The sequence below is a fragment of the Podarcis cretensis genome (genome assembly GCF_951804945.1).
Source record: "Podarcis cretensis genome assembly, chromosome: 8".
NCBI lineage: Eukaryota > Metazoa > Chordata > Lepidosauria > Squamata > Lacertidae > Podarcis > Podarcis cretensis.
In genome coordinates, this window is record NC_137177.1 from 83439412 (window position 1) to 83465804 (window position 26393).

Here is a 26393-nt window from a genome sequence, read left to right on the forward strand (position 1 = left end):
GCTGGCGTACAGTTTCCGGGTTATGTGGCCAGCATGACTAAGCCGCTTCTGGCGAACCAGAGCAGCGCACGGAAATGCCGTTTACCTTCCCACTGGAGCGGTACCTATTTATCTACTTGCACTTTGATGTGCTTTCAAACTGCTAGGTTGGCAGGAGCAGGGACCGAGCAGCGGAGCTCACCTTGTTGCGGGGATTCAAACCGCCGACCTTCTGACCGGCAAGTCCTAGGCTCTGTGGTTTAACCCACAGCACCACCCGCATCCCTTTTTAACCAGAATGCGGATAGCAGTCATAAAAAAAAACAACCCCTGGACGGTTAAGCCCAGACAAAGGCAACTATGGGGTTGCGGCACTCATATCACTTTCAGGCCGAGGGAGCCAGCATTTGCCCACAGACAGCTTTCTGGGTCATGTGACCAGCATGACTCAACCGCTTCTGGCGCAACGGGACACTGTGACGGAAGCCAGAGTGCATGGAAACACCATTTACTTTCCCGCTCCAGCAGTACTTATTTATCTACTTGCACTGGTGTGCTTTCGAACTGCTAGGTTGGCAGCAGCAGGGACCGAGCAACGGGAGCTCACCCCGTCGCGGGGATTCGAACCGCCGACCTTCTGATTGGCAAGTCCTAGGCTCTGTGGTTTAACCCACAGCGCCACCCGCGTCCCCACAAAATAGAATACTACAACGCAAAAGGAGCAAAAACCGATCTGAATGTTCTGCCTTTAAATGGTGCAGATTCTGAAACGTGTCGGGCATAGCCTGTAAATCCTGTCGTATAGCAGGCAGTTGTGTGAATCCCTTCGGGAGTCCTGGGTATTACTTGCTTCCAGGGGCCCCTGTTGGGACTTTGGCATCTGGATCACAAATTCACCCAGCACCCTTTCCAAGGCGTCCCTACAGGGGCCTGGACCACTGCCCCTTTTCTGCCTGCCACCACGGCAATCCCAGATTTGCAGACCCTGCGTCCTCTTGGCTCGTCCTCTCGCAGTGCAGCAGGGGGAGCAATGTGACCGAGTCCCTTTTGGTGCTGTTCTGAGTTCTGCTCCGTTTATTTCTGGCGGGTTCCAGCTTGACAAGGCAGGTGGGTGGCTAACCACAGAAAGGCTGAAATCTGCTGTTCTCCCTTGCAAGCAAAGATGTGTCGGGCCGAAGGAGACGCAGAACGCAGTCATTTTCATCCAATACGTTTATTGCACTAGCCAAAGGCGATTCCTTGCAAGGTAGCAACCTACAAATATATGGTGGTTTTTATGATGTGTTTTTATCTTGCGTTTTTATATTGTGAACCACCCTGAGATGTACGGTGCGCAAAATAAATAAATGTATAGAACATACATTCATCATATAAACCAGGCATTAGTAATATGAGGAAAGCAAAATCGGAATTACTGGCAGTGAGCTCAGCTTCCGATTTAACCTTCCAATCTACAAAACAGTATTATTGTACAGGGCATTTGTTCCCATGGAAACCTTCCTGCAAGGCTCTCAGTGGGGCTGGCATAGATTCCGTCCCTCTGTTCCCAAGTGTGTTTATTGTGCCTCCTCCATCTTTGCTGCCCCCCCCCACAGGCCTCGTCCAGAGCATCAAAGACCACGTCACCAAGCCCACAGCCATGGCCCGTGGCCGTGTGGCCCACCTCATCGAGTGGAAGGGCTGGAGCGCTCCGAGGACGGGCTGGGAGCAGGCCCTGACGGAGGAAGAGATCTACGCCGACCTCACCGATGAGCTGAAGGAGGCCTGGTTTGCAGCAGGTCAGCAGTGGGGCTGGGGCCTTGCAATCCCATAGAGGAGGCAGCAGCTTAAGAACCATGTTCAACTGATGCTGTACACTTCAGAGGAGGAACTGTAGCATGTCAAGGGGTGCTGGGAACTGTACCTGTCTGTGAGGGATCTCCTCCCAGTTCTCAGCTCCCAGAATTCTTTGGGGGAAAGCCATGGCTGTTAAAAGTGGTGTTAAGAGCTCTTTTAATGCATGGCACAAATGTCACCTTTTTCAAGCATCCCGGAAGAGGAAATGGCAGTAAATTTTGGCCGAGTCTCCCTGCTATTATCCAGGCAGGAACCGGGTGACGTAGTCCCAGCTGCAAACCAGCCCTCAGCTTTGTTCCCAAGAAAGCCGGGACGTTCTAGATCAGGAGAGGCTCCCTTTTGGGGGGTGGGGAAGGTGTGAGGTTTATTTAGGCTAAGCCTGGCTTGCAGCTTCATTCTCCCAAGACCTGCGAGGGTCCAGGGAGGGCTGGCATGGGCCGGCTGCTTCCCTGACATCTTCTGCCCTCCGCCTTCCCCTGCCCAGGTGTGGCTGAGCAGTTTGCCATCGCCGAAGCCACGCTGAGCGCCTGGTCCTCCCTGGACGAAGAGGAGCTGAATTATGGGGGGTCTTCGCCGGAAGGCCCCCAGCTCCAAGGTAACCTCCAACCCACCTCTGGTTCTCCCCATTTTTTAATGTTGTTTTGGGGGGGTTGCAGCCCACCATAGTAGACCCAATGAAATTAATGATGCTGAGTTAGTTACGTCTGTCAGCTTCAATGAGCATTGGGTCTCTCCATCCTTGGAGGCTTTTGCGAAGCAGTTGCTTCCAGTTATCATTTGAGGATGCTATTGGTCCAGGTAGCCCTTGCTTCGCCCTGCCCCCCCCCCCAATGCTTTTGAGCTTCCCCTCCCACCATCCCTCACCATTGGCCCTGCTAGCCGAGGCTGAGCAGAGTTGCACTCACAACATCATTTGTTAGGGGGGGGGGGCACAGATTCCCCATCCCTGATACGCAGGAATCTGCCTTACATTGAGTCAGGCCACTGGTCCATCTAGATCAGTGTTGTGTACTCTGACTGGCAGCAATGGGTTCAAACCCTACCTAGAAATGCTGCCGGCGGGGATTGAACCAGGGGCCTTCCGCAGGCAAAGTAGGGGCTCCCTACCCCTGAGCCACAGCCCCTTCCCCAAATTTAATTAATAATAATAATTTCTCCTCCTTCCAGACCTGAGAGGCCTCTATCTGCCGCCAGGGACCTTTCTCCTCACCCCGCAGGGCACAGGGAGCCCCTCCAACTTGGACAGCAGCCTCCCAGCCTTCTCCCTCTCCAGCTGCAAGTCCCCCCTCCCCACCGGCTGGAGCACCCCGATGGACAGCCTGGCAAAGGCCTTGCCCCAAGAAGTGGGGCAGGAGAGCCCCGTGGGGTCCCTGTGGCTCCAGCGCAGTAGCACCTCCCTCCGATACGTTGACAGCAGCTCCCTCTCGGAGGATGAGGTGTTCTATAACTAGAGGACTCTGGAGGGAGGGCAGAGGCTGGGCTGGGGGGGGCTTGTGTCAAGGGTTCCACCATCACATCCGGCGGGTGTTCCTGAGCATTTGAGGAGGTTCTTCAACTTGTGGCACCCTTGGGTGACGTCTGCTTGCTCGAGCAAGCCGTGAAGGAGGTCATGACAGTTGAATCGCTTCAATCATACGTTCCTCCTATGGGTGCACCCCGCCCAACACCTCCCCCCAAAAAGCTGTTGTTGCTTTTTTGGTGGGTATAATCTCACTGCTAGGTAAAAGGTAAAGGGACCCCTGACCATTAGGTCCAGTCGTGGCCGACTCTGAGGTTGCGGCGCTCATCTCGCTTTATTGGCCGAGGGAGCCGGCGTACAGCTTCCGGGTCATGTGGCCAGCACGACCAAGCCGCTTCTGGCGAACCAGAGCAGCGCACGGAAACACCGTTTACCTTCCCGCCAGAGCGGTACCTATTTATCTACTTGCACTTTGACATGCTTTCGGACTGCTAGGTTGGCAGGAGCAGGGACGGAGCAGCGGGAGCTCACCCCGTCACGGGGATTCGAACAGCCGACCTTCTGATCAGCAAGTCTTAGGCTCTGTGGTTTAACCCACAGTGCCACCCGCGTCCCAATCTCACTGCTACAGCCCTTTTATTTAAACTGAACTTCCGGGGCCGCTCTGTTTACTAGCCCCAGGGTGCCTGGGTTTGATAGGGGCAGCCAAGAAGGCCTCTCAAGATGGCAAAGGCGTTTCGGGCCGTGTGCCCCACTCCCATCTTCCCGCGCCTGCGAGAACCGCCCAACGGCCACCTTCCGTCTGCTTGTTTGGTTTGCAGAACGAGATTGGGGCAAACCCCTCACTCTTTTCCTCCAGGGGAGTCTGCTTGGCCGGCTGGGGGGAGATGCCTGCCTTGAGGGACCTCGTTGCTCCTCCACCCTGCCCCACACACCCCAGCTCACTGTGTATATATGTAAATAATAAAAGAGATATTGCACAGAAATTGCCTCCCTGTAACCAGAGTGTACTAACTGCTGGAAAGAAGCTCCGAGCCCTGTTGCAACAAGGGACAAGCTGGAACATAGGCAGAGGAAGGTGACGGAGATGACAAAGGGCAAGCCATATGAGGAACAGTTGAAGGAGCTGGTTATGCTTGGCCTGGAAAAGAGGAGATTGAAAGGAGATACGAGAGCCATCTTCAGATATCTGAAGGGCTGTCACATGGAAGATGGAACAAGCTTGACTTTTCCTGCTCTGGAAGGTAGGACTCCTACCAGTGCCTTCAAAAAAGGAGATTCCAACGACACGTCAAGAAGAATTTTCTCACTGTAAGAGCTGTTTCGACAGTGGAATAGGCTCCCTTAGGAGGTTGTAGACTCTCCTTCCTTTGAGGTTTTTAAGCAGAAGTGAATAGTCATCTGTCATGGATGTATTAGCTGAGATTTCTGCGTCATTGGGGGGGGGGTTGGACTAGATGGTCCTCGGGGGTCCCTTCTAACTCTACAATTCTATGAGGGAAGCAGGGACCAATTTATATGTGATTCTTTTGCACTTTAAGCTGTTCTTGCTGGAAATCGGCTCTGGACAGGCTTTGATTGCAAAGGAAATGTCACCATATAGCTCCCTCTTTCCCTTGCCCAGAGGTGGCACTCCTAGGAGCAGGAGGTGGTTTTTAAAAAATACAACACGCCCCCCCAAATCACATTATTCTGTACCACCCTGAAAACCACTGAAACACCCCCACTCCAGAAATTCAGGTGGTGAATTTGGGGGGTCCATTTCAACTCAGCCCAAATATTAGCACAGACCTTCCATCATATTGTAAAAAATAATAATGGGGTTTTATTTTTTTCAGTTGTTTAAAAGTTTCAGTTGTTAAAGGTTTCAAGACGTGCCAAGAGCTTATACTCCTCTCCCAGACCTCCCCACCCATCCTCATTTGCCACCGACGGTGTGAAAATACATCTTTAATTTGCTCTTGACACCAGGTAGCATTCAACAGGAATCTCCTTCCATCGTGGTTTCGAATCCCCGCCTGGTCCTCTGTGGTTTTATTTGGGAAGGACGCCTCTTCTCATTTTGCTGCTTTGGGATTTGCCAGGTCTTCGATGGCTTTCCTCACCTGAAGGAAAAAGAAGGAAGGAAGCTGAGAGCTGGATGGGAAGTGGGGTGGATGTTTTCACACTGCAATCAGCCTGGAAGGGGTTTAACTGCCCTAGTTTCCTGCAACCCCTGATGAGGAACTGGGATCTCCTTCCTCAAGAAACACTTATTCCTCCTGCCTTTCTCAGAAGTACTCTGGGTGTGCTGTAAGCTGTTCTCCCATCAACAACCCTTCGAGGTAGGTCAGGCTGAGAGCACGACTGGCCCAGAGTCACCCGGTGTGTTTTGCGGCTGAGGGCAGGAGGGGATTCGAATGCAGGTCCCCCCCGTTCTGCAGCTCTCTGAGATCCAGGCCCATCCTCTCTAGGATCCAGCCCCATCCTCTCCTAATCTGCCCTGCTTTAAGAGTGCCAGCCAGCTACCTCGTTCCTGGAGACAACACCAACCACCTTCCCCAGTTGCGTGACGAAGGCTCTCTGAAGGTTCAGAAGCTCAAAAAGGTTGTGCACCTGTGGGGAGAAAATGGGGGAAGGAGAGATGGGGGAAGGTCAGGATGGTGATGTGGGGTAAAGGTAAAGGGTAAAGAGACCCCTGACCATTAGGTCCAGTCGTGGACGACTCTGGGGTTGCGGTGCTCATCTCACTTTATTGGCTGAGGGAGCCGGCATACAGCTTCCAGGTCATGTGGCCAGCATGACTAAGCCGCTTCTGGCGAACCAGAACAGTGCACGGAAACGCCGTTTACCTTCCCGCTGGAGCGGTACCTAGTTATCTACTTGTACTGGTGTGCTTTTGAACTGCTAGGTTGGCAGGAGCAGGGACCGAGCAGCGGAGCTCACCCTGTCATGGGGATTTGAAACGCCAACCTTCTGATCGGCAAGCCCAAGAGGCTCTGTGGTTTAACCCAAAGCGCCATCTGTGTCCCAGGATGTGGGGTAACCCCTGCCTATAGCTCCTTTAACAAGGCTCCTTGCATCTTGATAAGCCAGCCCATTTCCCTGGTGACAGCAGCATCTTGTGAGAACCGCATGCGCACACAGAGAATGCGCCCTTTCCTTCATTTTCACAGAACGGGGTGTGTGCACAGAGGTAGGATCCTGTTCCACCCTCTCAGGAACCCTGCAAGGTAGGCTGGAGGAAGGGCCCAACGGCCAAGAATTCACAGCTGTGTGTTTTTTCCTTTTGCAATAAGTAGCCCCACAAAGGCTGTGGCAGGAAAACAAGCGTTGGGAGGCAGGCCTTTCCCCTCCCCAACGGATCTTTCTCTCTGTAATAAAAATCAAAATCCCCTACTTCCACACACACACCCTCTGCCCTGGCCTCCCTCCAAAGACCTATCCAGACCTTTCGCCCTGTTTCCCAGGGTGGGAAATGTGCCCCCAGGGTGCAGAACGCAAAGGCAGCAACAACAGCCCTCCCTGCCATTATTCTCCAGCAGGTGACATTTGGAGGTAGACTCCTCCTGGGCATGGAGGCTCCATTTCACTGTAAACAAATAAAGGGGTGTGCCAGAGCCAAGAGCACTTCCTGCCATTCTTCATCTGATAACCCTCGCCTGTCTGTCGGCCATTTACCTGGTGTAGGGACATCCATGGGGAAAGCTGCAGGGTCACAGGGCTGATGGCGCAGGATCCTTCCAAGGTCTGGGCAGATGAAGGCTGCAGGAGAGAGTGGGGGGGGGGAATAAAATCTTGCAGGGTGTGGCAATTGGGTGGTGTGGGGCCCATGCAACTCTGGCCAAGCTGCATTGCAGAGAGGGTGCTGCCCCCCTCCCCCCCACACACAGCAGAAGGCGGCTCCCATCTCAGCCTCGGGGGGCTTGTAACCCACCTCCTCCCCCTGTGCCTTGTGGGGCAAGCTGGCATCATCCTGGGTCTGGAGGAACTTGATCAGCTCAGATCTCTGGATCATCCCCAGCAACATGGCTGTCTCTGCGGGCGAGAGGTGGGAGAAAGAAAAGGCCTTAAAAGGGCTCGACTGCAGGATCAGGCCAAAGAGGGTCTGTTGAGCCCAGCACCCCAGGAAGAACATGAGATGGGCTGGATTAGGCCCGCCTTAGTCTAGCTTCCTTCCCCTCAACAGTGGTCACCCAGCTGTGCCTGATTGGACGCCCACCCACAGGACCCCACTAGGGATGCCCACTGGTCCTGCAGCAGCATCCTGCCTCCCATAGTGGAATCCTAGAACTGTAGAGATGTAAGGTGCTCCCAAGGGTCATTTAGTCCAACCCCCTGCAACACAAGAGGTAGAAGAGAGCTAGGTCCCCTCCATCGAGGCCTATGCTGAAACAAGGGGGCAACTCCTGCTGTAGATCTCTTCATGGACTGCGTCAGAGGTGTCTGGGTACGTACCCTGGTGCCTCCTGAGCATGGGCAAAGAGCAAGTCCCAGCTGCTTCTCAATTCCTGCTGTTTCTCCCCTTCTGTCTCATTTCCATGCTATAAAAGGTAAAGGTAAAGGTACCCCTGCCCGTACGGGCCAGTCGTGACCGACTCTGGGGTTGCGCGCCCATCTCGCTTAAGAGGCCGGGGGCCAGCGCTGTCCGGAGACACTTCCAGGTCACGTGGCCAGCGTGACGAAGCTGCTCTGGCGAGCCAGCACCAGCGCAGCACACTGAAACGCCGTTTACCTTCCCGCATAAAGCAGTACCTATTTATCTACTTGCACTTAAGGGTGCTTTCGAACTGCTAGGTGGGCAGGAGCTGGGACCGAACGACGGGAGCTCACCCCATCACGGGGATTCGAACCGCCGACCATACGATCGGCAAGTCCTAGGCGCTGAGGTTTTACCCACAGCGCCACCCGCGTTTCCATGCTATGGTTTCCCCCAAAAAGTGAGTGAGACTGACACTGGCCATTTAGGCAGAAGCCTCAGGTGGGCCGCCTTGGCCAGACAGGGGCCTCAACACCCCCACAAAGCGGCAAGGGAAATAAAGCCCCAGGCCTGATGCCACAGGGAAGGCCATTGGGGTTTGGGAAATGGCGGGAGGGGAGAACCAGGGCTTCGTCCCCCCTCAGAAAACCCATTACGTCCCAGTACAATGGTACCTCTGGTTGCGAACGGGATCTGTTCCGGAGGCCCATTCGCAACATGAAAAGAGTGCAACCCACAGTGGTGCGTCTGTGCACGCGCGGGTTGCGATTTGCCGCTTCTGCGCATGCATGTGGCGTCATTTTGCACATCTACGCATGTGCGAGCGGCGAAACCCGGAAGTAACCCTTTCCGGTACTTCCGGGTCGCCGCGGGACGTATCCTGAAAGAACGTAACATGAAGTGGACGTAACATGAGGTATGACTGTACCAGCATTGTCCACCACCGGGTACTCGGAGTCGTCTGTCGAGGTGACCGTGCTGAGAATTTCCTGGAAGGTGGCATCCCTGGGCAGGTAGACGAATTTGGTGTTCATGAACTCCTCTGTGGTGACCTTGTAGGAGCTGCAGGCGGGAGAAAGTGGCGTCAGAATGACCCCAGCAAGAGCCCAGTAATGGCAGAGCAAAGATTCCCAGAGGGTCTGCAGGCTGTTAAAAGGCCTGTGAATTGACAGCATGCACACAGCCCCCCAGTAAATGTGTGCCCTACCCTGAAATATAGGGACATAGGAAGCTGCCTTCTACGGAGTCTGTCCATCTAGCTTTGTAGTGTCCACACTGGTCGGCAGCAATGGCTTTGCGGATTCCAACCCAACCTGGCGATACCAGCAGGGATTGAACCCGTGTCATGGACTGGTTGGTGCAGAAGAACAGTGGGAGGAACCAGCTGAGGAACCCCCAAGGGTCAAAGGCTCAGAGCCTGGAGATTGGTGGTGGGGCGATGATGAGTGGTCACAGTGAGAAGACAGGGAGGAGGAGGTGTCGGAAGCTGAGGGTTTAGTGAGCTGGGAGAGTCTGTGGCAGAGAGAAGTCGTGAATCAGAGGCAGAAGCTGAAGCAGAAGCATGGTGCGAGGGAGGCCAAGAGGCAGAGATGAGTTGGGCTGGTGAAGAGTCACCGGTGTCTCCCTCTCCGGCTGTGGCACGCTCCCAACTCTCCCCTAGTCTCCCAGAACCAGAAGAGGCATGAAAGGGGCAGAGGAGATGTTGGTCTCATGCAGGCGTAGTCTCCGATTCCTCGGAAGGAGCCCTGGAAGAGGAGCAGACCTAGATGGTTGTGGGGAGGTGCGGATTTTTAGTCTCGGCAACTGATTTCGTGGAGTAAGACCTACAGCATGGGTAGGAAAACTAAGGCCCGAGGCCCAGATCTGTCCCAATCGTCTTCTAAATGTGGCCCGCGTACAGTCCAGGAATCAGCCTGTTTACACATGAGTAGAATGTGTGCTTTTATTTGAAACGCATCTCTGGGTTATTTGTGGGACATAGGAATTGGTTCATTTTCCCCTTCAAAATATAGTCCAGCCCCCCCACAAGGTCTGAGGGACAGTAGACTGGCCCCCTGCTGAAAAAGTTTACTGACCCCTGATCTACAGGGAACGAGCTGCTGTGCGAAACAGGCCTGACCCTCAGCCAAATCCGTAAAGCGTTCACTCCCAACTATTGAAATGTGTGATTTACCAGCCAACTCACTTCGCGACAACCTTGCACCTTCCGCTCGCAAAGCAGACTCTTTGCCCCTGAGCTACGGCCCTTCCCGATATGCAAAGCGACATAAGGCAAGAGAGACTCTGAGTGTGGGCAGAGTGTCCTTTCCCTCATCAGCAAGCAGCACGTCTGAGAAGGCTCTTGGGTTGCCCGTCAATGTCCCGGGAGTGGGAGGGCGAGAAGCAGTGGAAAATACAAGATTTACCCACCCGGGAAGAATGGCAGATGAAGCTGATGGACTATATGGAACTGGCTGAGATGACTGGCAGAATCCGAGACCAAGCAGAAGAGTCGGTGGAAGAAGAGTGGAAGAAATTTAAAGCTTATCTTCAGAAATATTGTAAAATTAAGGAATGTTAGAAAGATGTTGGGAAAAAAATTATCAGGTTTTAGCAGAAAGGATATAAAGGATTAAGTAAAAATGAATTGGTGAAAGAGAGAAGGTAAAATTATAATATGTTAAGAGAAATTATCAGGATAAAAACAAAGTTGGAAGGATTTGCTGGAATATTTAACTGAATTAGAATACAAAAATGGGAGGCGTGAGGAAGTCAAGGAAATAAATGAATGTAAGAAAGCGAGTTAAAGGTTTGACTTGTTTCCTATTTCTTTTTTCTTTTTTCTGTTTTTTGATGATATGTATTGTTTTCTTTTTTTTCTGTAACTTTTAAAATCTTAATAATTTTTTTTTTAAAAAAAAAGAAGCCGTGTCCCCACCGGCTCCCCCAGACCCTGCAACGTGGGAGGGGGTTTCACCTCACCCAATGTGCCTGCTCCGGATGCGCGGCAGGTAGGGCAGCTTCTTGACGATGATGGTGCCGTCGTAGAAGGAGGGCTGGAACTTCTGGGCGATGGCGTTGGCGATGAGCACGGCGAGGATGACGGGCAGGATGTGGGCGATCTGCCCCGTCATCTCGAATGCCAGCAGGGCCGTGGAGAGGGTGTGAGTGACCGAGCCAGAGAAGGCTGCTGCCCCTGGAGGGAGGAAAACAGAATCTAGAGCAAGGGTTGTCCCTGAAGGGGGGTCCTGAGGCAGGCCAGCGACTCACCCTGGGCGTGGGTCCCTTGTTAGCCGCCCCGATTCCTATTCCAAGTTCCAGAGCTGAGCTGGCTGGGGTCTGCATGTTGCTTGAAGAGGATGGCATTCCGCACCAGAGCAGAGGAGCTCAGTGGTGGGGAGGACAAGTCATGAATCGAACACAGCTATGTCCTCCAGCCCTGCCTAATGGCAGAGCTGGCCCTCCTCTGTGCTGGTATTGCACCGGGGTTAATGGTTGTGGCCTCCCCCTGCAACACGCCCCCCCCCCAGTGTGTCTGAGCTGCACGGGACTCCAGGGATTCCAGGTTCGGTTTCCTCCAAATAAAGGTCAGCGGAGACTGTGGCGTCTTCAAGATACAGTCATACCTCGGGTCGAAGTTGCTTCAGGTTGAGCGCTGTCGGGTTGCGCTCCGCGGCAACCCGGAAGTAACGGAGCCCATGGCAACCCGGAAGTAACGGAGCCCATTACTTCCGGGTTTCGCTGCCCACGCATGCGCAGACGGTCAAAACGACGTCACGCACATGCGCGGAAGTGCCGAATCGCAACCCACAGAAGCGCAGTCGCGGGTTGCATTCGCTTTGGGATGCAAACAGGGCTCCACTGTATACGGTTCTATTCACATATATGTATGACCTATGGAGGGGGGGGGGGTCAGGGCATCCGAAGAAATCTTGCTTCTCCATTTGTTGCCATTTTTGATCCAGCACGGAGCAAGCAAGTCCCTCAGTCTCTGGCCTCCAGCTCAGCTCCCTCACACCTCTCTGGGTCTTCTTCTCCTACCTAGCAGCAAGGTGGGGGGGGTGGAGGAAAGGCCCACCTTGGAGCCCAGAAGGCCCCACCCCTCTTGCAACCTGGCCCGTTTTTTGCAGGATGCTGATGAGGACATTTCAGTGGCCGGCCAGCTCCTCTAACCCTCCCTGTACAGTGGTGCCTCGCAAGATGAAAAGAATCCGTTCCGCGAGTCTCTTCGTCTTGCGTTTTTTTCGTCTTGCGAAGCAACCCTATTAGGGGCTTAGCGGATTAGCGCTATTAGCGGCTTAGCGACTTAGGAAAAGGGGGGGGGGAGGGGAAAAAATCGCAAGACTCGCAATACGTTTTCGTCTTGTGAAGCAAGCCCATAGAGAAATTCGTCTTGCGAAGCGCCTCGAAAAACGGAAAACGCTTTCGTCTAGCGGGTTTTTCGTCTTGCGAGGCATTCGTCTTGCGGGGCACCACTGTATACAGGACCCCAAGAATTGGGAGAGGAACCAAGGGCATCCTCCAGACAGATGCCCCCTGCAGAATTGTAGTGAACGGAGGCACTCACTGTCATCGCAACCGTGAGTCCCTGGGGTGGAGGGGGAGGGGCCGTCTGGCAAAGTTGGCAAGTGTCTGCCAAGCCGTAGTTGCCTAGACCTTTGGCTGCCGTGGCTTATTGGCTTGCCCTGTAGCAAGTGCCCACCCCACCCGCGTTGCAGACTCACCTGCCAGTGCGTAGCTTCCAGGAGTGATGAGGCTGGAGCCCCCCTCCGATGAAATGCCCTGGGGGAAGAGGAAGGCAGCAGTTTCCCCCACCAGGCGCCCGAGCGCAGCTCCTGTCATGGGGGTGGGGAAAGAGGAGGAGGACGAGGAGGCAGAAAGAAACCGGTTGCATCTCTGCGACAATCCTTTCCAGACCATGTCTACACTGCACGCTCAAACTGGTTTTGAACTGGATTAACTGTCATGGAGATCCCCTTCTCCAGCCCGTTTGGTACTTGGCAGATGAGACCAGCGAAACTGATCCTGCGTTTACCTTTCCAACTCTCCAGTTCTTTGATTCTGTGACCCAGTATGGAGGGGGGGGGTCATCTGATGCAGGGAGATGGGGGGGGCACTTACCATAAACAAAGACGGGCATGAAGTACCCAGCGGGCATCGGCATGGTGGTGGCCAGGATCAGCATCCAGAACTGCGAAAAGAGCGAGGAAAAGTGAGGCCGAGGGTAATGGCTGCTTGCTTTCAGACAGCCTGTGATGCCACGGCATGCCTGAGAACACTCCAACTCCTGAGGGTGAAAGCACCGTAACAGAAGTGGGAGGGGAGTCGCCTGAACCCTTCCTGCCTCATCAGAGAGCCCCCCCCCCCGTGTGCTTCAGAAGCGGGCCAGGTACCTTCATGAACAGGAAGACGGCCAGCGTGCCAAAAATGGTGATTCTGGGGTCCCACCACTCGAGCCACAGGTTGTGGGTATCGACTTGAAGGGGCCTGGCCAGCGATGTGTTTTGGGAAAGAGCGCTCCAGGTGTGGTTGTCAAGGAGGGAGGTGAGAAGTTCCTTCATGCTCAGCTACAGGGGAGGAAAGATGGGGGTCTGGAAGGGCTGGCGCAAACAGGAGCACAAACGCCCACCCACCCTCCCCCTTTTTGTCTGTGAGGGTGGGTTCCTCTTTCTGTGCCACCAGATAGGTTGGCCTTTGGCCAGTTCACTGGCTGTTATCAGTCCTGTGGGTGCCATCTGTTGTTATTCAGCAGGGAGAGGGTGGCACTCTGCATATGCTCCAGTGTGCTCTGTGCTGGGAAGGAGAGTGATACCCAGTATTTACCCTAGAGGCCATGAACTGCCCCAGGCCCGATGGGAAGGTGATGGAGGAGAGCAGGAGGGCAACCAGCACCGAGTAAAGAGGTTTCCTGGGAAAAGGTACCAGAAACAAACAGACAAAAAACTAGGGTTACTTTTCAGGATTGAAAACGAAAGGCAGGGCTTCCCTGCCCAAAGCTAACTCTGATGGCAGACCAGCAAGTCACACACAGCTCAAAGCAAAAATAGAAAAGATCATTTGGTGGAGGAAGCTGTACATTTTCCAGGCATCACAAAGCTCTTCCACCAAGCAGAAGGTGCTGAGGATTTCTGTGCCACTTTAAAGCTTGCATAAAGGTAAAGGTAAAGGTAAAGGTACCCCTGCCCGTACGGGCCAGTCGTGACCGACTCTGGGGTTGCGCGCCCATCTTGCTTAAGAGGCCTGGGGCCAGTGCTGTCCGAAGACACTTCCGGGTCACGTGGCCAGCGTGACAAAGCTGCTCTGGCGAGCCTGCACCAGCGCAGCACACGGAAACGCCGTTTACCTTCCCACTATAAAGCGGTACCTATTTATCTACTTACACTTAAGAGTGCTTTTGAACTGCTAGGTGGGCAGGAGCTGGGACCAAACGACGGGAGCTCACCCCGCCGTGGGGATTCGAACCGCTGACCATACAATCGGCAAGTCCTAGGCGCTGAGGTTTTACCCACAGCGCCACCCATGTCCCGAAAGCTTGCACACAAGGGAGAATATTTTTTCTCGGGGTGATGGAGGAAGTAATAATAAAATGTTGGTCCATCTCTACCATGGGTAGACAGACTAAGGCCTGGGGGCCAGATCCGGCCCAATCGCCTTCTAAATCCGGCCTGCGGACGGTCCGGGAATCAGCATGTTTACATGAGTAGAATGTGTGCTTTTATTTAAAATGCATCTCTGGGTTATTTGTGGGGCATAGGAATTCGTTCATTCCCCCCCCCCAAAAAAAAAAATATATAGTCCGGCCCCCCACAAGGTCTGAGGGACAGCGGACCAGCCCCCTGCTGAAAACGTTTGCTGACCCCTCTACTGTCACTCACTTTTAAATACCTTGCGCACAATATGCTTTTTTTCTATACCCTGCTCATTTTGTTCCCAAAGCCAGAATTTTTTTTTTTTTTTTGTAATCCCTATGTCATGGAAAACCCAAGAAGACCCCAAATATGTGAAAGGAGAATGTCAGCTGCTACGATTCATTTGTGCTTTCATGGAACATTTATCACCAATGCAACAACCAGGCGAGGCAAACTTCTGTTGTTCCCGTTTTGCAGAGTGGGAAACTGAGGCTGAGAGGCAGCAGTGTGTTCAAGGCCAGTCGGTCGGTCCTTGCACGACCTCACCCCGCATGGCCCCCAGCGCATGGCCCCCACTCCCAAGGTATGACTTACTCCTCTGCAAGCAGCTTGGCTGTGAAGCAGTTCCTCCGGACGTAGCCCAGGAACCAGCGCTGGGAAAAGAGGTAGGCACAGCTCACCACCCCACAGACTGCGCTGCAAAGAAACAGGGGAGGGAGGGAGGGAGGTTAGGGTCACTTTGGCTGCTGGGCACACAATACCCCTTCGGTGTCACCCCCACCCCACCCCAAGGCTGCATTGCAAGGAAGGAGATGGGTTGCATCCACCCCCATACATTCAGAGCATATTTCAAGCACATGGTGCCCCCATGAAGGACCCTGGAAACTGTACTTTCCCCCCAGAAGCCTTGACACGGTTATAAGAATTCTAAGGTCTCAGATATAGAATGAGTGTTCATAAATGTACAAGGCAAACACATGCACAAGTATATAAACCACATGTCTGAAATAGTACAGGAGAGCAATCCTGAAGTCATTTTGACTCTCTCAACTTGACCTCATATATTTCTCTGCAAGGGGACTTCCGGAGGCGGCGCGAACGGCAATGGCGGTCCTCTTCCTTCTGTGAAGAGGAAGCTCCGTGGGAAACGGGTCGTCCGCTACGGCGAAGCGGAGACCCACGTCGGAAACCCACAGGCAGCAAAAGCCTGTGGTCTCGGGACCTGGCGGGCGCCAGAAGCAACCCCTGAAACGTTGAAGGAACCCCGTAAGGGGCTCCGGAGCGGGGAGGGGGTAGTGGCGCTGTGGGTCGTTTCGCAAGCTACGGAGTGAAGCCGCGCTGCTGCTGCCGGTGAGCGCTGACCTCTTTTCCTGAAACTTCTGATTTGGAAAAGCAACAATCTGTGAGTAAAGAGGACTTTACAAAATTTGAGACTAAAAATTATTGAATTTGGCTGAAAGCGGAGCGACGTAAAACAGGAAGTCCGTCTTCCGCTGTCACTGAACTTCAAAGCAAAGAGCTGGAGGAGTGGAGGCAAAGAAAGAATTTTTTAACCTAATCAATCTGAGCAACCGCTGAACTTTCTTGTAAGTAAAACAAGGACTTTAAGCACTTGATTTTATGCTCTTTATTTGCATCGTGATACCTTTCTTCTATTGGAAATATAATTTGAGTAAGAAACCCAGGTTCTGGAGCTGCCTGAGTAACTGAGCTGTCAGTCTGCAGATTTGGTTACTTTGAATTAAAAATTGCAACAATCTGAGGGAGTTTGGACTTGGTACTTTGAAGCATCATTTGAAATACCAGTTTGCACTGTTTGAAACAATGTGGCTGTTAATACTAACTCTGCTTAAAACCTGCTATTGAAGGTTCCTGGACTTTAAACTTGATTTTAGCAATTTTACCAGAATTGATCTCTTCCCTAAAGACATTTTAAGCTCCCCCTAGAGGATTCGGGATTTACAGCAGTGACATTATTTTACTTTCCTTTCCCGGCCTCCTGTTTGACTGTTACCATCTGGGCTGTTGTTTTCTCATGGGAACAACTCAGCTTGACCTTGACTTTTAGATAACTCTGGAATGAGTGGCGCAAGAAAAAAGGGACCAAAAACTAGACAAACAACTTTAACAACTTTAACCGCAGCCTCTCAGGCACGCAGATCATCTGTACCTACTCTGCCTTCAGAAGAAGAAGCTGCTTCTCGGCCACAAGCAAGGGAGGGAGAAACTGAGCAATTACAACTGGAAGATATGGCCTCAGGAGCAACTGCTTCTATTTTAGAGAAAATCTACGAAAAACTGGAATCTTTGGACAAGAGAGTAGAATCTCTGGATAAGAAAGCTGATGAGCAAACAGCTAAAATTGATCAAAACACAGAATGTTTAAATAGATTAACTGGACAAGTATCACAGAACGTACAAGCAATTGGAGAACTGACGGAGGCCACGGCAGAAAATCGGAAATTGGCTGAGGATACTAGCCAAAGACTGGGAAATTTGGAACAAGAGGTAAGACCACTCAGTAAACAAGTAGGTGAACACCAGACCTACCTTTCCATGATAGAACTGCGGAACCGGGAGAGTAACCTTAGGATAAGGTCGATACCAGAAGCGGAAGAAGGCAACTTAGCTGAGTTCCTGACTAAAGAGTTTTCCAAGTTTTGGAATTTAGAGGAAAAGGACTTTAAAATCGTATCAGCCTTCAGGCTTGGAAGACTTGTAAAGAAAGAGAAGCCCAGAGACTGTTTGATAACATTGAGATCAAAGGAGGAAAGGGATAAGATTTTGGGCCTACACTACGGAAAGTCACTGGACATTTCGGACAGAAGAATTGAAATTTACAAGGACATTCCTAAACAACTGTTGGATCTTAGATCTGACTATCTTGAACTGGTCAAATTGTTGAGGAGCAACTCAATTATCTTCAGGTGGGAATTTCCCCAAGGAGTATCTTTCACTTTTAGAGGGAAGAAGGTTAAAATCAGAACATTGGAAGACAGAGATAAATTTTTGACTGCATACGGAGAGGACCTTCAAAAGGGAATTGAATTACCCTCTGGGTCTGGAGCACCAGCGGTACCTGCACCCTCAGAACCTGAAGATCCAGTGAACAAGACACCACCCCCAGGAAAATAATCAGACTAATTCAGGATGTCTCTGCAACTCTTGAGTTGGAATATAAATGGCTGTAACATCCCGGAAAAAAGGAGGAAAATTTTTCACATATTAAAAAAGGAACAATTGGATATCATTTGCCTACAATAAACACATGTGACTAGGCTCCACAGAAAAGTGTTAATAAACAAAAGACTTGGTCAGGAATTTATATCTTCGGACAGAGTAAAGAAGAGAGGCATGGTGATATATGCAAAAGAGAGCCTGTCACCCAAATTCTTATTTAAAGATGAACATGGAAGAATTTTAGCAATTGAGATACAACATCAAGGAGAGAAGATTTTGTTATTAGGAATTTATGCACCAAATGAAGGGAAATCGGAATTTTACAAGAAGTTGCATGAGACAATGCTGGATTATCTGGACTATGACAACATCATTATGATGGGAGATATGAATGGGGTCGTATCAACTAACATGGATAAGTCACAAAGCCAAAATGTTACAAAGGACGGCAGACTACCAAAGACTTTTTTTGAAATGACAGACAATATGGACTTAATTGACATTTGGAGAACGAAGAACCCCTTGGGAAGAGAGGGAACATTTTTCTCTGAAGCCCAGCTGACTTGGACAAGAATCAACCAAATATGGATAACTAGAGGTCTGGCACCCAAGGTCAGAAAGGTGGAAATCTGCCCAAAGACCTGCACCGACCATAATGCAACGAAGATGGACATGACACTACTACCAACCGGCTCCTTTAGATGGAAGATGAATGACAATTTGTTTAGAGATCAGGAGATTGTTGAGAAGGCCCAAAAAGCCTTGAAGGACTATTTTGAGATAAACATGAACACTACGGTGGAAAAAAGAACTATCTGGGACGCAAGTAAGGCTGTAATGAGGGGGTTCTTGATACAACAGAATGCTGTAAAGAAAAGGATACAGAATGAGAGGAAAGACAAGATATTGGAGAAAATCAAAGAATTGGAGAAGAAGTTAAGATCAAATCCGAAGTCACAGCCGACCCTGAGAGAAATCAAACTTCATCAAGCACAATATTCTAAATTGATAAACCAGGAAATAGAGTGGAAGATTAAATTAATGAAACAAAAAACTTTTGAATCGGCAAATAAATGTGGGAAACTGCTAGCTTGGCAGTTGAAGAGGAGACAAAAACTAAATACAGTCACAAATTTAGAAATTGAAGGAAGAAATATTCAGAACCCTGTGGAGATCAGAAAGTGCTTCCAGAGATATTTCAAAAGATTATATACTCAAGGGCCGCAAGATGAGGTTGAGATTAAACAATTTTTGGAAAAAAATGGACTAATAAAATTGTCACAAGAAAATAGATCAATCCTGAATTGCAAAATAACACGAAAAGAGATTGAACAAGCCATTCAGAACATGCAATTGGGCAAATCCCCAGGGCCAGATGGGCTGACCTCCAAGTACTACAAGACATTAAAAGACTATCTGATACAACCACTGATGGAGGTCAGCAATGAAATTATGGAGGGGAAGAAGGCGCCGGAATCGTGGAAAGAAGCTTTTATCACATTGATACCAAAATCGGAAGCCGAAAAGACACAACTTAAGAACTATCGTCCCATCTCCCTTTTAAATGTGGATTACAAAATATTTGCAGACGTTTTGGCAAGTAGACTCAAAAAAGTATTAAATGAAGTAATTCATAAAGACCAGGCAGGCTTTCTCCCAGGTAGACACCTGTTTGCTAACACAAGGAATATCATTGACATTTTGGAACTTTTGCAAACAGACAGAAATACAAAAGCAGTGTTAATTTTTATAGATGCGGAGAAGGCCTTTGACAATATCTCTTGGAAATTTATGAAGGGAAATTTAAAAGAAATGGGAGTGGGACGGGGTTTTGAGAATGGGATTGATGCAATATATTCAGAACAAAAAGCTAAATTGATAGTTAACAATGTGGTTACAGAAGAGTTTAAAATTGAAAAAGGAACACGACAAGGCTGCCCCATTTCCCCTCTGCTATTTATTTCGGTTCTGGAGGTGCTCTTGAATATGATAAGAGGGGACCGGTTGGTGGAAGGAATCCAGGTCGGAGCGAAACAATACAAACTTAAAGCTTTTGCAGATGACCTAGTTTTGACCCTGCAGGAGCCAGAATCTAGTACGAAAAGAGTGTTACAATTGATTCAAGACTTTGGTCGGGTGGCGGGATTTAAATTAAACAAACAGAAAACTAAGGTGTTGGGAAAAAATTTGACAGATACAGAGTCAGAACGGTTTCAGAGAGAGACAGAACTAACTGTGGTTAAAAAAGTAAAGTACCTAGGGGTAAACATAACAGCAAAAAATCTGAGTCTTTTTAAGGATAACTATGAAAAATGTTGGTTTGAAATTAAAAGAGACTTAGACAGTTGGACAAAATTGAAACTTTCTTTGTTAGGCCGAATTGCTGCTATTAAGATGAATGTATTGCCAAAAATGTTGTTTTTGTTTCAAACACTACAGATTGTGGACAAGACGGAGTGCTTCCGGAAGTGGCAGAGAGACATCTCTAAGTTTGTCTGGCAGGGCAAAAAGCCCAGAATTAAGTTTAAGATATTAACTGACGCGAAAGAAAGAGGGGGCTTTGCCCTGCCAGACTTAAAGGTGTACTATGAGGCCGCAGCTTTCTGCTGGCTAAAAGACTGGCTACTTCTCGAGGACACTGACGTTCTGGATCTGGAAGGTTTTAACAATGCTTTTGGTTGGCATGCATACTTATGGTATGACAAGGTTAAGATCAATAAGGCCTTTAAGAATCATATTGTCAGAAAAGCAGTGTTTAATGTCTGGACAAAATATAAAGACTTATTGGAAAATAAAACTCCAAGGTGGCTTTCACCGCTGGAAGCTAAGGCCCGAAAAAGACCCAATATGGAGGCCAAATGGCCAAAATATTGGGAAATACTAGAAAAAGATGGAGACAATTGGAAATTGCAGAGTTTGGAGAAAATGAAGGATAAAGTGCAAGACTGGTTACACTACGCTCAGATTAAAGAAGTCTTTAAAAATGACAAAAAGTTAGGGTTCCAGGTGGAGAAATCGAAGTTGGAAACAGAACTGTTAGAGCCTAAGACTAAGGTACTTTCAAGAATGTATAACTTGCTGTTAAAATGGAATACACAAGATGAAATTGTTAAATCGGCTATGATAAAGTGGGCACAAGACAATGGGCACAACATTATGTTTGAGGACTGGGAAAGGTTGTGGACCATTGGGTTGAACTTCACTGCATGTAATGCTTTGAAGGAAAATGTAATGAAAATGATATATAGATGGTACATGACCCCAGTTAAACTTGCCAAAATATACCATTTGTCTGATAATAAATGTTGGAAATGTAAAGAAAATGAAGGAACATTCTTTCACCTCTGGTGGACTTGCCCTAGAGTGAAGGCTTTCTGGGAAATGATATATAATGAGCTGAAAAAGGTATTTAAGTATACCTTCACTAAGAAACCAGAGGCCTTCCTTTTGGGTATTGTCGGCCAGAAGGTGTTAAGGAAGGACCGAACATTTTTTATGTATGCAACAACAGCAGCAAGGATACTTATCGCTAAGCACTGGAAAACCCAAGATCTACCCACACTGGAAGAGTGGCAGATGCAGCTGATAGACTATATGGAACTAGCCGAGATGACCGGCAGAATCCGAGACCTGGGAGAAGAGAAAGTTGAAGAAGACTGGAAGAAATTTAAGATTTATTTTAAAAAGCATTGTAATTTGGTTGAATGTTAAGAAGGATGCTAGATCATAAATAATTGAGCACCACTAAACTAGATGGAATTAGGATGACAAGTGAGATTGAGGAAAAAATATAAACCTTTGGGAGAATTATTAGATTATATTTTAAATGAATGGGATACAAGAATGTAAACAAGATGATAAATTGCGGGTAAGAATTGACAATGATGCAAGTGGGAGCGGGAGACGTGAGGGAGTCCAATGAAGCTAAGAAAATATGTTATGATATATGTTTCATTGTTTTTTATTTCTGCAATTATGTTTAAAAATTTTAATAAATATATATATATATAAAAAATATATTTCTCTGCAAGGAAGAAGGAAATGGGAAAAGCTTTCCAATTGTCTTTGGACTGTAGGGGCTTACACCTCCCTTTTCAAATATAGTCTGGCAAGTATCTGTTAAGCTGAGCGAAATATCAATATGCGTAAGTGATACGGAAGGGGAGGGGCATGTCTTCTTCACCTTCTTCTTCGCTACAATATATCAATTTATTTCCAATTGTCAATGTCAAAAGGGACCAAAATCTATAAAATTCATAGAAAATCAACGTGCCAGTTTGCTCAATTTCTCTAGGACTCCATCACCCCCCCCCCTGTCCAGCATAATCCCTCCAGCAAGGTGTTAAGACCCTAATCCTGTCAAATCGCTCTGATCAGCCTTTCCTCCAGGCAATGTCAGGTAGCAGACTATGCATATTTGGGACCATTGTTTTCTCATCCCCAGGAAGTGTTTATCTGCGCATATCTCCAGCTCTGCATATTCCCCCCTCCCTCCTCCATATGTTAATCTGTGTAACCCAACCTCCCTTTAATATATTCATGATGTAATCTGTGTAACCAAACCTCTCTTTAATGTATTCATGACGTGTTTTGCACTGTATTCTGGGACATGGAGGGAGTTTCAAAAACTCATGTCACCCCTTTCTCACTGTTCAATCTTGCCTTGAACCTGTTGCGCAATAAACTTGGATCTTCTGCTGTTTGCTCCTGTCTCCGGCTGATCTCATTTTCCTCCGCAGGGACCCACGGACTTAGTCCGATGAGCTGGGTGGCAGAGCATCCTCGCACCCAGATTTTTGCCGTAACAGATGGCGCCCCAACGTGGGGCATGCGGTACTCCCGCGTTGCTGACCGGGGGCCCCGAAATCTTCAGCCGGCACCAGGCCATTTTGCCTGGGAAGATCCTTTGGACCCCCGGCCATCTTCCGGGCGGTAATCGAAAGCCCCAGGAGTTCAGCCGGGGAGCAAAGAGGGATCCAGCCGGCTTATTCATCAATCCCGGGATCATCATAGAAGACACGTGAGTATAAGGAAAAGGAAAAATCCAGTGCACTGGTGGGAAAGGGGTGGAAATCTCCTGGCAACTGAATTCTCTGCCCTCCTCTCTATCGCTCCTTCTCGCCTGTCTCTTGGTCCAATTGGTGAGAGAGACCGTGGACTGCTGCTCGACCCAAAGGGGGTTCTGAGCTCTATCTCTTTCTCCTCTCAAACCCTCCAGTCAGCTGCACCAATTGGGGGTCCGAAAATAAGACGGAGAGACCCGGCTTGAAAAGATAGCCGACTCCCCGCAACGGACTCTCTCAGTTGAAGCAAGGGTCTGGAATTCTTCTTCCGAACTTCCCGAGCGCCCTTACGGAGGGGGCAGGAAGGGGTCTGGCTTTCTGTATCAATCCCAGCCTCACTGGTCGGTGCCACGTGTAGCGTGCGTGAGCCTGCTCCCAAAAGCAAGGGGGATTTTCGGTTCAAAACTCTATCCAGGGATCACCCGATCTGGCACCGCACGGCGCGGGCGTTCAGTAGGGCCCCTTTTCCTGAGATTGTGGCGATAGGTAGGAGGTTGCCAGGAGGGATAGCCCATGAGGAATTGGGCAGGATCGGCAGAGTGGAAAAGGACCCCAGGTTATTGACTAAGGAAATAGGAAGGAAATATAAGGAACCGGATAGCTAGAGCTCTTTAAAAACCCACTAAGGAAGTCGCCAAGCGACGAAAGACCCCTCTTTACTATAGCCCCCTGTACAAGTTACCCAAATCCTAATCAACCCCTCTCCTTCTCCCTTCTCTATCCCCCCCCAAAAGAAAACAACAACAAAAGCAACAACAACAACGCATGCTTATATAAAAGGGTACCCAGTCAACTAAGCATTGTGAGCCCTGCCAGTTTGGTTAACTGGTGGTGTTTGAAGAGGCAAGGAGGCTCTTAAAACCATGTGGGACCTTCCTACTAATTTCACTTAATGAAGCTAAAGGAAGCAGCTCAACTCCTTGCAATAACCAACTAAAGGATAAGAGTATATATGTTTACATGTTGTCTGTTATGTGTGTTGTGTGTTAATACATATATGAGAATATGTATGTTTACATGTTGTCTGTTATGTGTGTTGTCTGTTCCTTCTGTCTCTGACAGACTGCCTTTCTTAAGCGCGCATAGTTTAAACTGCAAGCTTGCTTCAAAATTTAAATCTAAGGAAGCCATGCTGGACCTTATCAGTCCTAAATAAGACAAAATGAGAATGAAGGGTGCAAATGTTTACCCCACCTCTTGCTTTATTTGAGTGGTTATATCAACTGAAATAACCCTATGCTTATAAAATATTCTCTCCCAGATTCTCTTCCTATTTTATCTTAGGAAACTGTTCTTCCTTTAGAGGGTTCTGTATAAAACTGGATACTTTTATTTTCCTCTTCCTTAGTACATGATAGGAGCATTGAGTGTGCTCTCTTCCCCAGTAGTGCCTGTGTACATAAGTATGTGTGTGTCTCTTTGGTAGTACAAATCTTGCTGTGAAATCTTGCTGTGAACCCTATATTTTGGAGGGTTGGACTAGATGACCCTAGGGTCCCTTTCAACTCTCCCAATTTGTGGCTGTGTGGAAGGACATGTGTCCGCAAGCATTGCAGGGTAATTCTTAATTCTGGTGTGGTGATGGAGTTAAAATTCAGCCTAGCTTTGCTCTTTAGTTTTAAAAGGTGAGAGGTGAAGCTGTGATGTTTTGAAGCACAACTGGTAATATCAATTTTGTCTACTATTTAAAAATCAGACTTTAAAGTCAATTCAAAGTTTAAACACATACAAATACATATGGGCCTTGACCAATCCTGTAAATAAAGGGGCAGAAAAATTTTTGTCTGCAAATGGGAAGGCCGAAATAACTTAGAATGTTAAAAAAAAATAAAAATAAATCCTATGAATTCTGACTCTCTGGCCATTTTCCCCATATATAAGGGCGTGGCATTGTTCCGCGAATGGCCAGAGGGATATTAGCCCTTTCCTGTACATAAAGGAAGCAGTCGCTTTGCTAGGGCTGAAATTGCTAGCTTTTGTTGGTGAATACTTCAATTGCTGAGTTTCTCTTTTTTGTTTTAAATCTAACCCTCTTTTAAAATCTACTCCTCCTTACCCTTCCCTTATTCAAATTCTAATTTTGCCAAAAGATGCGACATTTCAATAGTATAGAAGATTTGCTGAGACATGAACTCCACACATGCACAGAGACTAGATCAGCTAAAAAAAAAAAAAAAAGAGAGAGATAGGAAAAAGAGAGAGAGAGAGGAAGGAGGGGGAACTGTAGAGGGGGGGAGAGGAGGTTTATGTAAAACTTGGAACCATTGAGAGAAATCACCCTTAATGTGTCCCAAGTTTGAAATCTTAACATGCCAAATTCTTTTCACAGGTAAATATCAAAGCATTCCACCCCTCAATGGGATTTAAGTCACAGACTTTGTTTATGTGCAATTTTAGAAACAGCATTTCCTGTCAGGCTTCTCACATGAAATAATTTTCCCTTTTAACAGGATATGTGAACCCCGATAACAAAGTGTTTGTCCCTTTTTCCTCCCACAACAACTTTCTTTCTGTTCTGTGAAATCCCTGCTGTAGTAGTGACTTCCATCTCTTTGTGGCTTTGACACTTTTAAAGTTACAAATAATCTGTTTCCATTTATTTAATCCGTTTTTCCATGATGTCTATGAAATTAATCGAACATTGTTTGTGGAATGGTATTTGTTTACCTTTTGCCTGAGCATTTCTTATTAATTCTGTCATTTTGGCTAGTTCAAGGTACTTGCACAACTTTAAATTGCCATTAAGTCATTTTCCAGTATTTTGCTATTAACATTCTAGCCGATGTTGTCACATCAAGAAACACTCTTTTATTTTCATTGTTACTTCGGATTTCTTAAAATTCTGTGTCTTAGCATTTATTTATTTTGGTTCCTCATAGGTCATTGTGTGTGTTTGTGTGTGTGTTTTATTATTTTAACTGTGTCTTTTAAGTCCACCCTGCCCTTACAGGATATCACTTCTACAAGTGTGTTACTACAGATCCAATGAAAAGCTTCGCCACCACAACAACAGACACCAAAGTTTTCAAAGTGGCCACAGCTATCTCTTTCAAAGGATATAGACTGTCGGGGGGTGGAGTTGAATTACAAGGACATTTTCTGACTTTTGAACCTCAAGATACATATATAAAATATCCCAATTGTCTCAAGATATGCAACTGATATTTAATTAGTTTGTTTTGTATTATGTGTTATTACGTAGGAATGTTGAAATGTGTCTGACAGCGTGTCATTTCCACAAATGGGGAGGCTATTTTTGTGGCTATTTTTGTGTGTAAGTGTTTTATGTCTAATGTCTTATTCCTTACACCCCAGTGGAGGATCCTCATACATTTTATGCCTTTTAACAGATCAGGCTATTATGTAGTCCAATGTTTAGACTTAGATAAATTTATAACCATATTTCGTTGTTTCACCTGGCACTCTGCCAACTTCCCTACCCATTTTAAAAATGTGCTAAAACTCACTTTACCAAGGAGAAGCTTCAGGAAGGTATATATGCTTTGGTTTAGCAGGAATAATCCCTTATAGAGTTAAATTGACTTATTTGGACGAGTGCCCTTTAAGAGTGGTTTTATTTTAACTGATTGGTTTGGGAAGTCGAGAACCATGGGGAAAGATAAATTCAAATTGGACTCAGTTTGAATTGGGCAAGTGTATCCAGGCTGCAATTAGCTTTTGGTCCTTAATGTGCAAGTGAGCAACTTCCCATGACTGCAAGACCAGAGCCTATAATAATAAAATCCCATGGAATGGCCAAGGCTAGGATATTTCCCTCAGGACGTGTCCAAACCTGTGCCAGCTGTGAT

At 48.3% G+C, this 26393-nt stretch overlaps 2 protein-coding genes across 3 annotated transcripts in view; one reads left to right on the plus strand and one right to left on the minus strand.

Annotated features, from left to right (window-relative positions):
• Window positions 1–26393, plus strand: part of FAM131C (family with sequence similarity 131 member C) — a 71743-nt gene that overhangs the window by 5503 nt on the left and 39847 nt on the right. Inside the window, exons 4-6 of one of the 2 annotated variants that reach the window (XR_013841613.1) lie at window positions 1575–1757; window positions 2300–2410; window positions 2983–3542. Coding sequence is in view for 1 of the 2 variants with exons in the window: in XM_079987274.1 (XP_079843400.1) it covers window positions 1575–1757; window positions 2300–2410; window positions 2983–3266 (578 nt within the window). In the remaining variant the exon portion in view is untranslated. Of the gene's footprint in view, window positions 1–1574; window positions 1758–2299; window positions 2411–2982; window positions 4261–26393 lie in introns of those variants that run through there. The other variant, XM_079987274.1, reaches the window with a different exon arrangement.
• CLCNKB (chloride voltage-gated channel Kb) overlaps window positions 5077–26393 on the minus strand; it is a 43607-nt gene continuing 22290 nt past the window's right edge. Inside the window, exons 10-20 of the mRNA XM_079986937.1 lie at window positions 14936–15037; window positions 13536–13620; window positions 13106–13279; window positions 12834–12903; window positions 12437–12547; window positions 10695–10908; window positions 8662–8795; window positions 7191–7291; window positions 6935–7018; window positions 5783–5869; window positions 5077–5379 (exon numbers count right to left, since the gene is read on the minus strand). Coding sequence (XP_079843063.1) covers window positions 5332–5379; window positions 5783–5869; window positions 6935–7018; window positions 7191–7291; window positions 8662–8795; window positions 10695–10908; window positions 12437–12547; window positions 12834–12903; window positions 13106–13279; window positions 13536–13620; window positions 14936–15037 — 1210 coding nt within the window. The 3' untranslated portion in view covers window positions 5077–5331. The remainder of the gene's footprint in view (window positions 5380–5782; window positions 5870–6934; window positions 7019–7190; window positions 7292–8661; window positions 8796–10694; window positions 10909–12436; window positions 12548–12833; window positions 12904–13105; window positions 13280–13535; window positions 13621–14935; window positions 15038–26393) is intronic.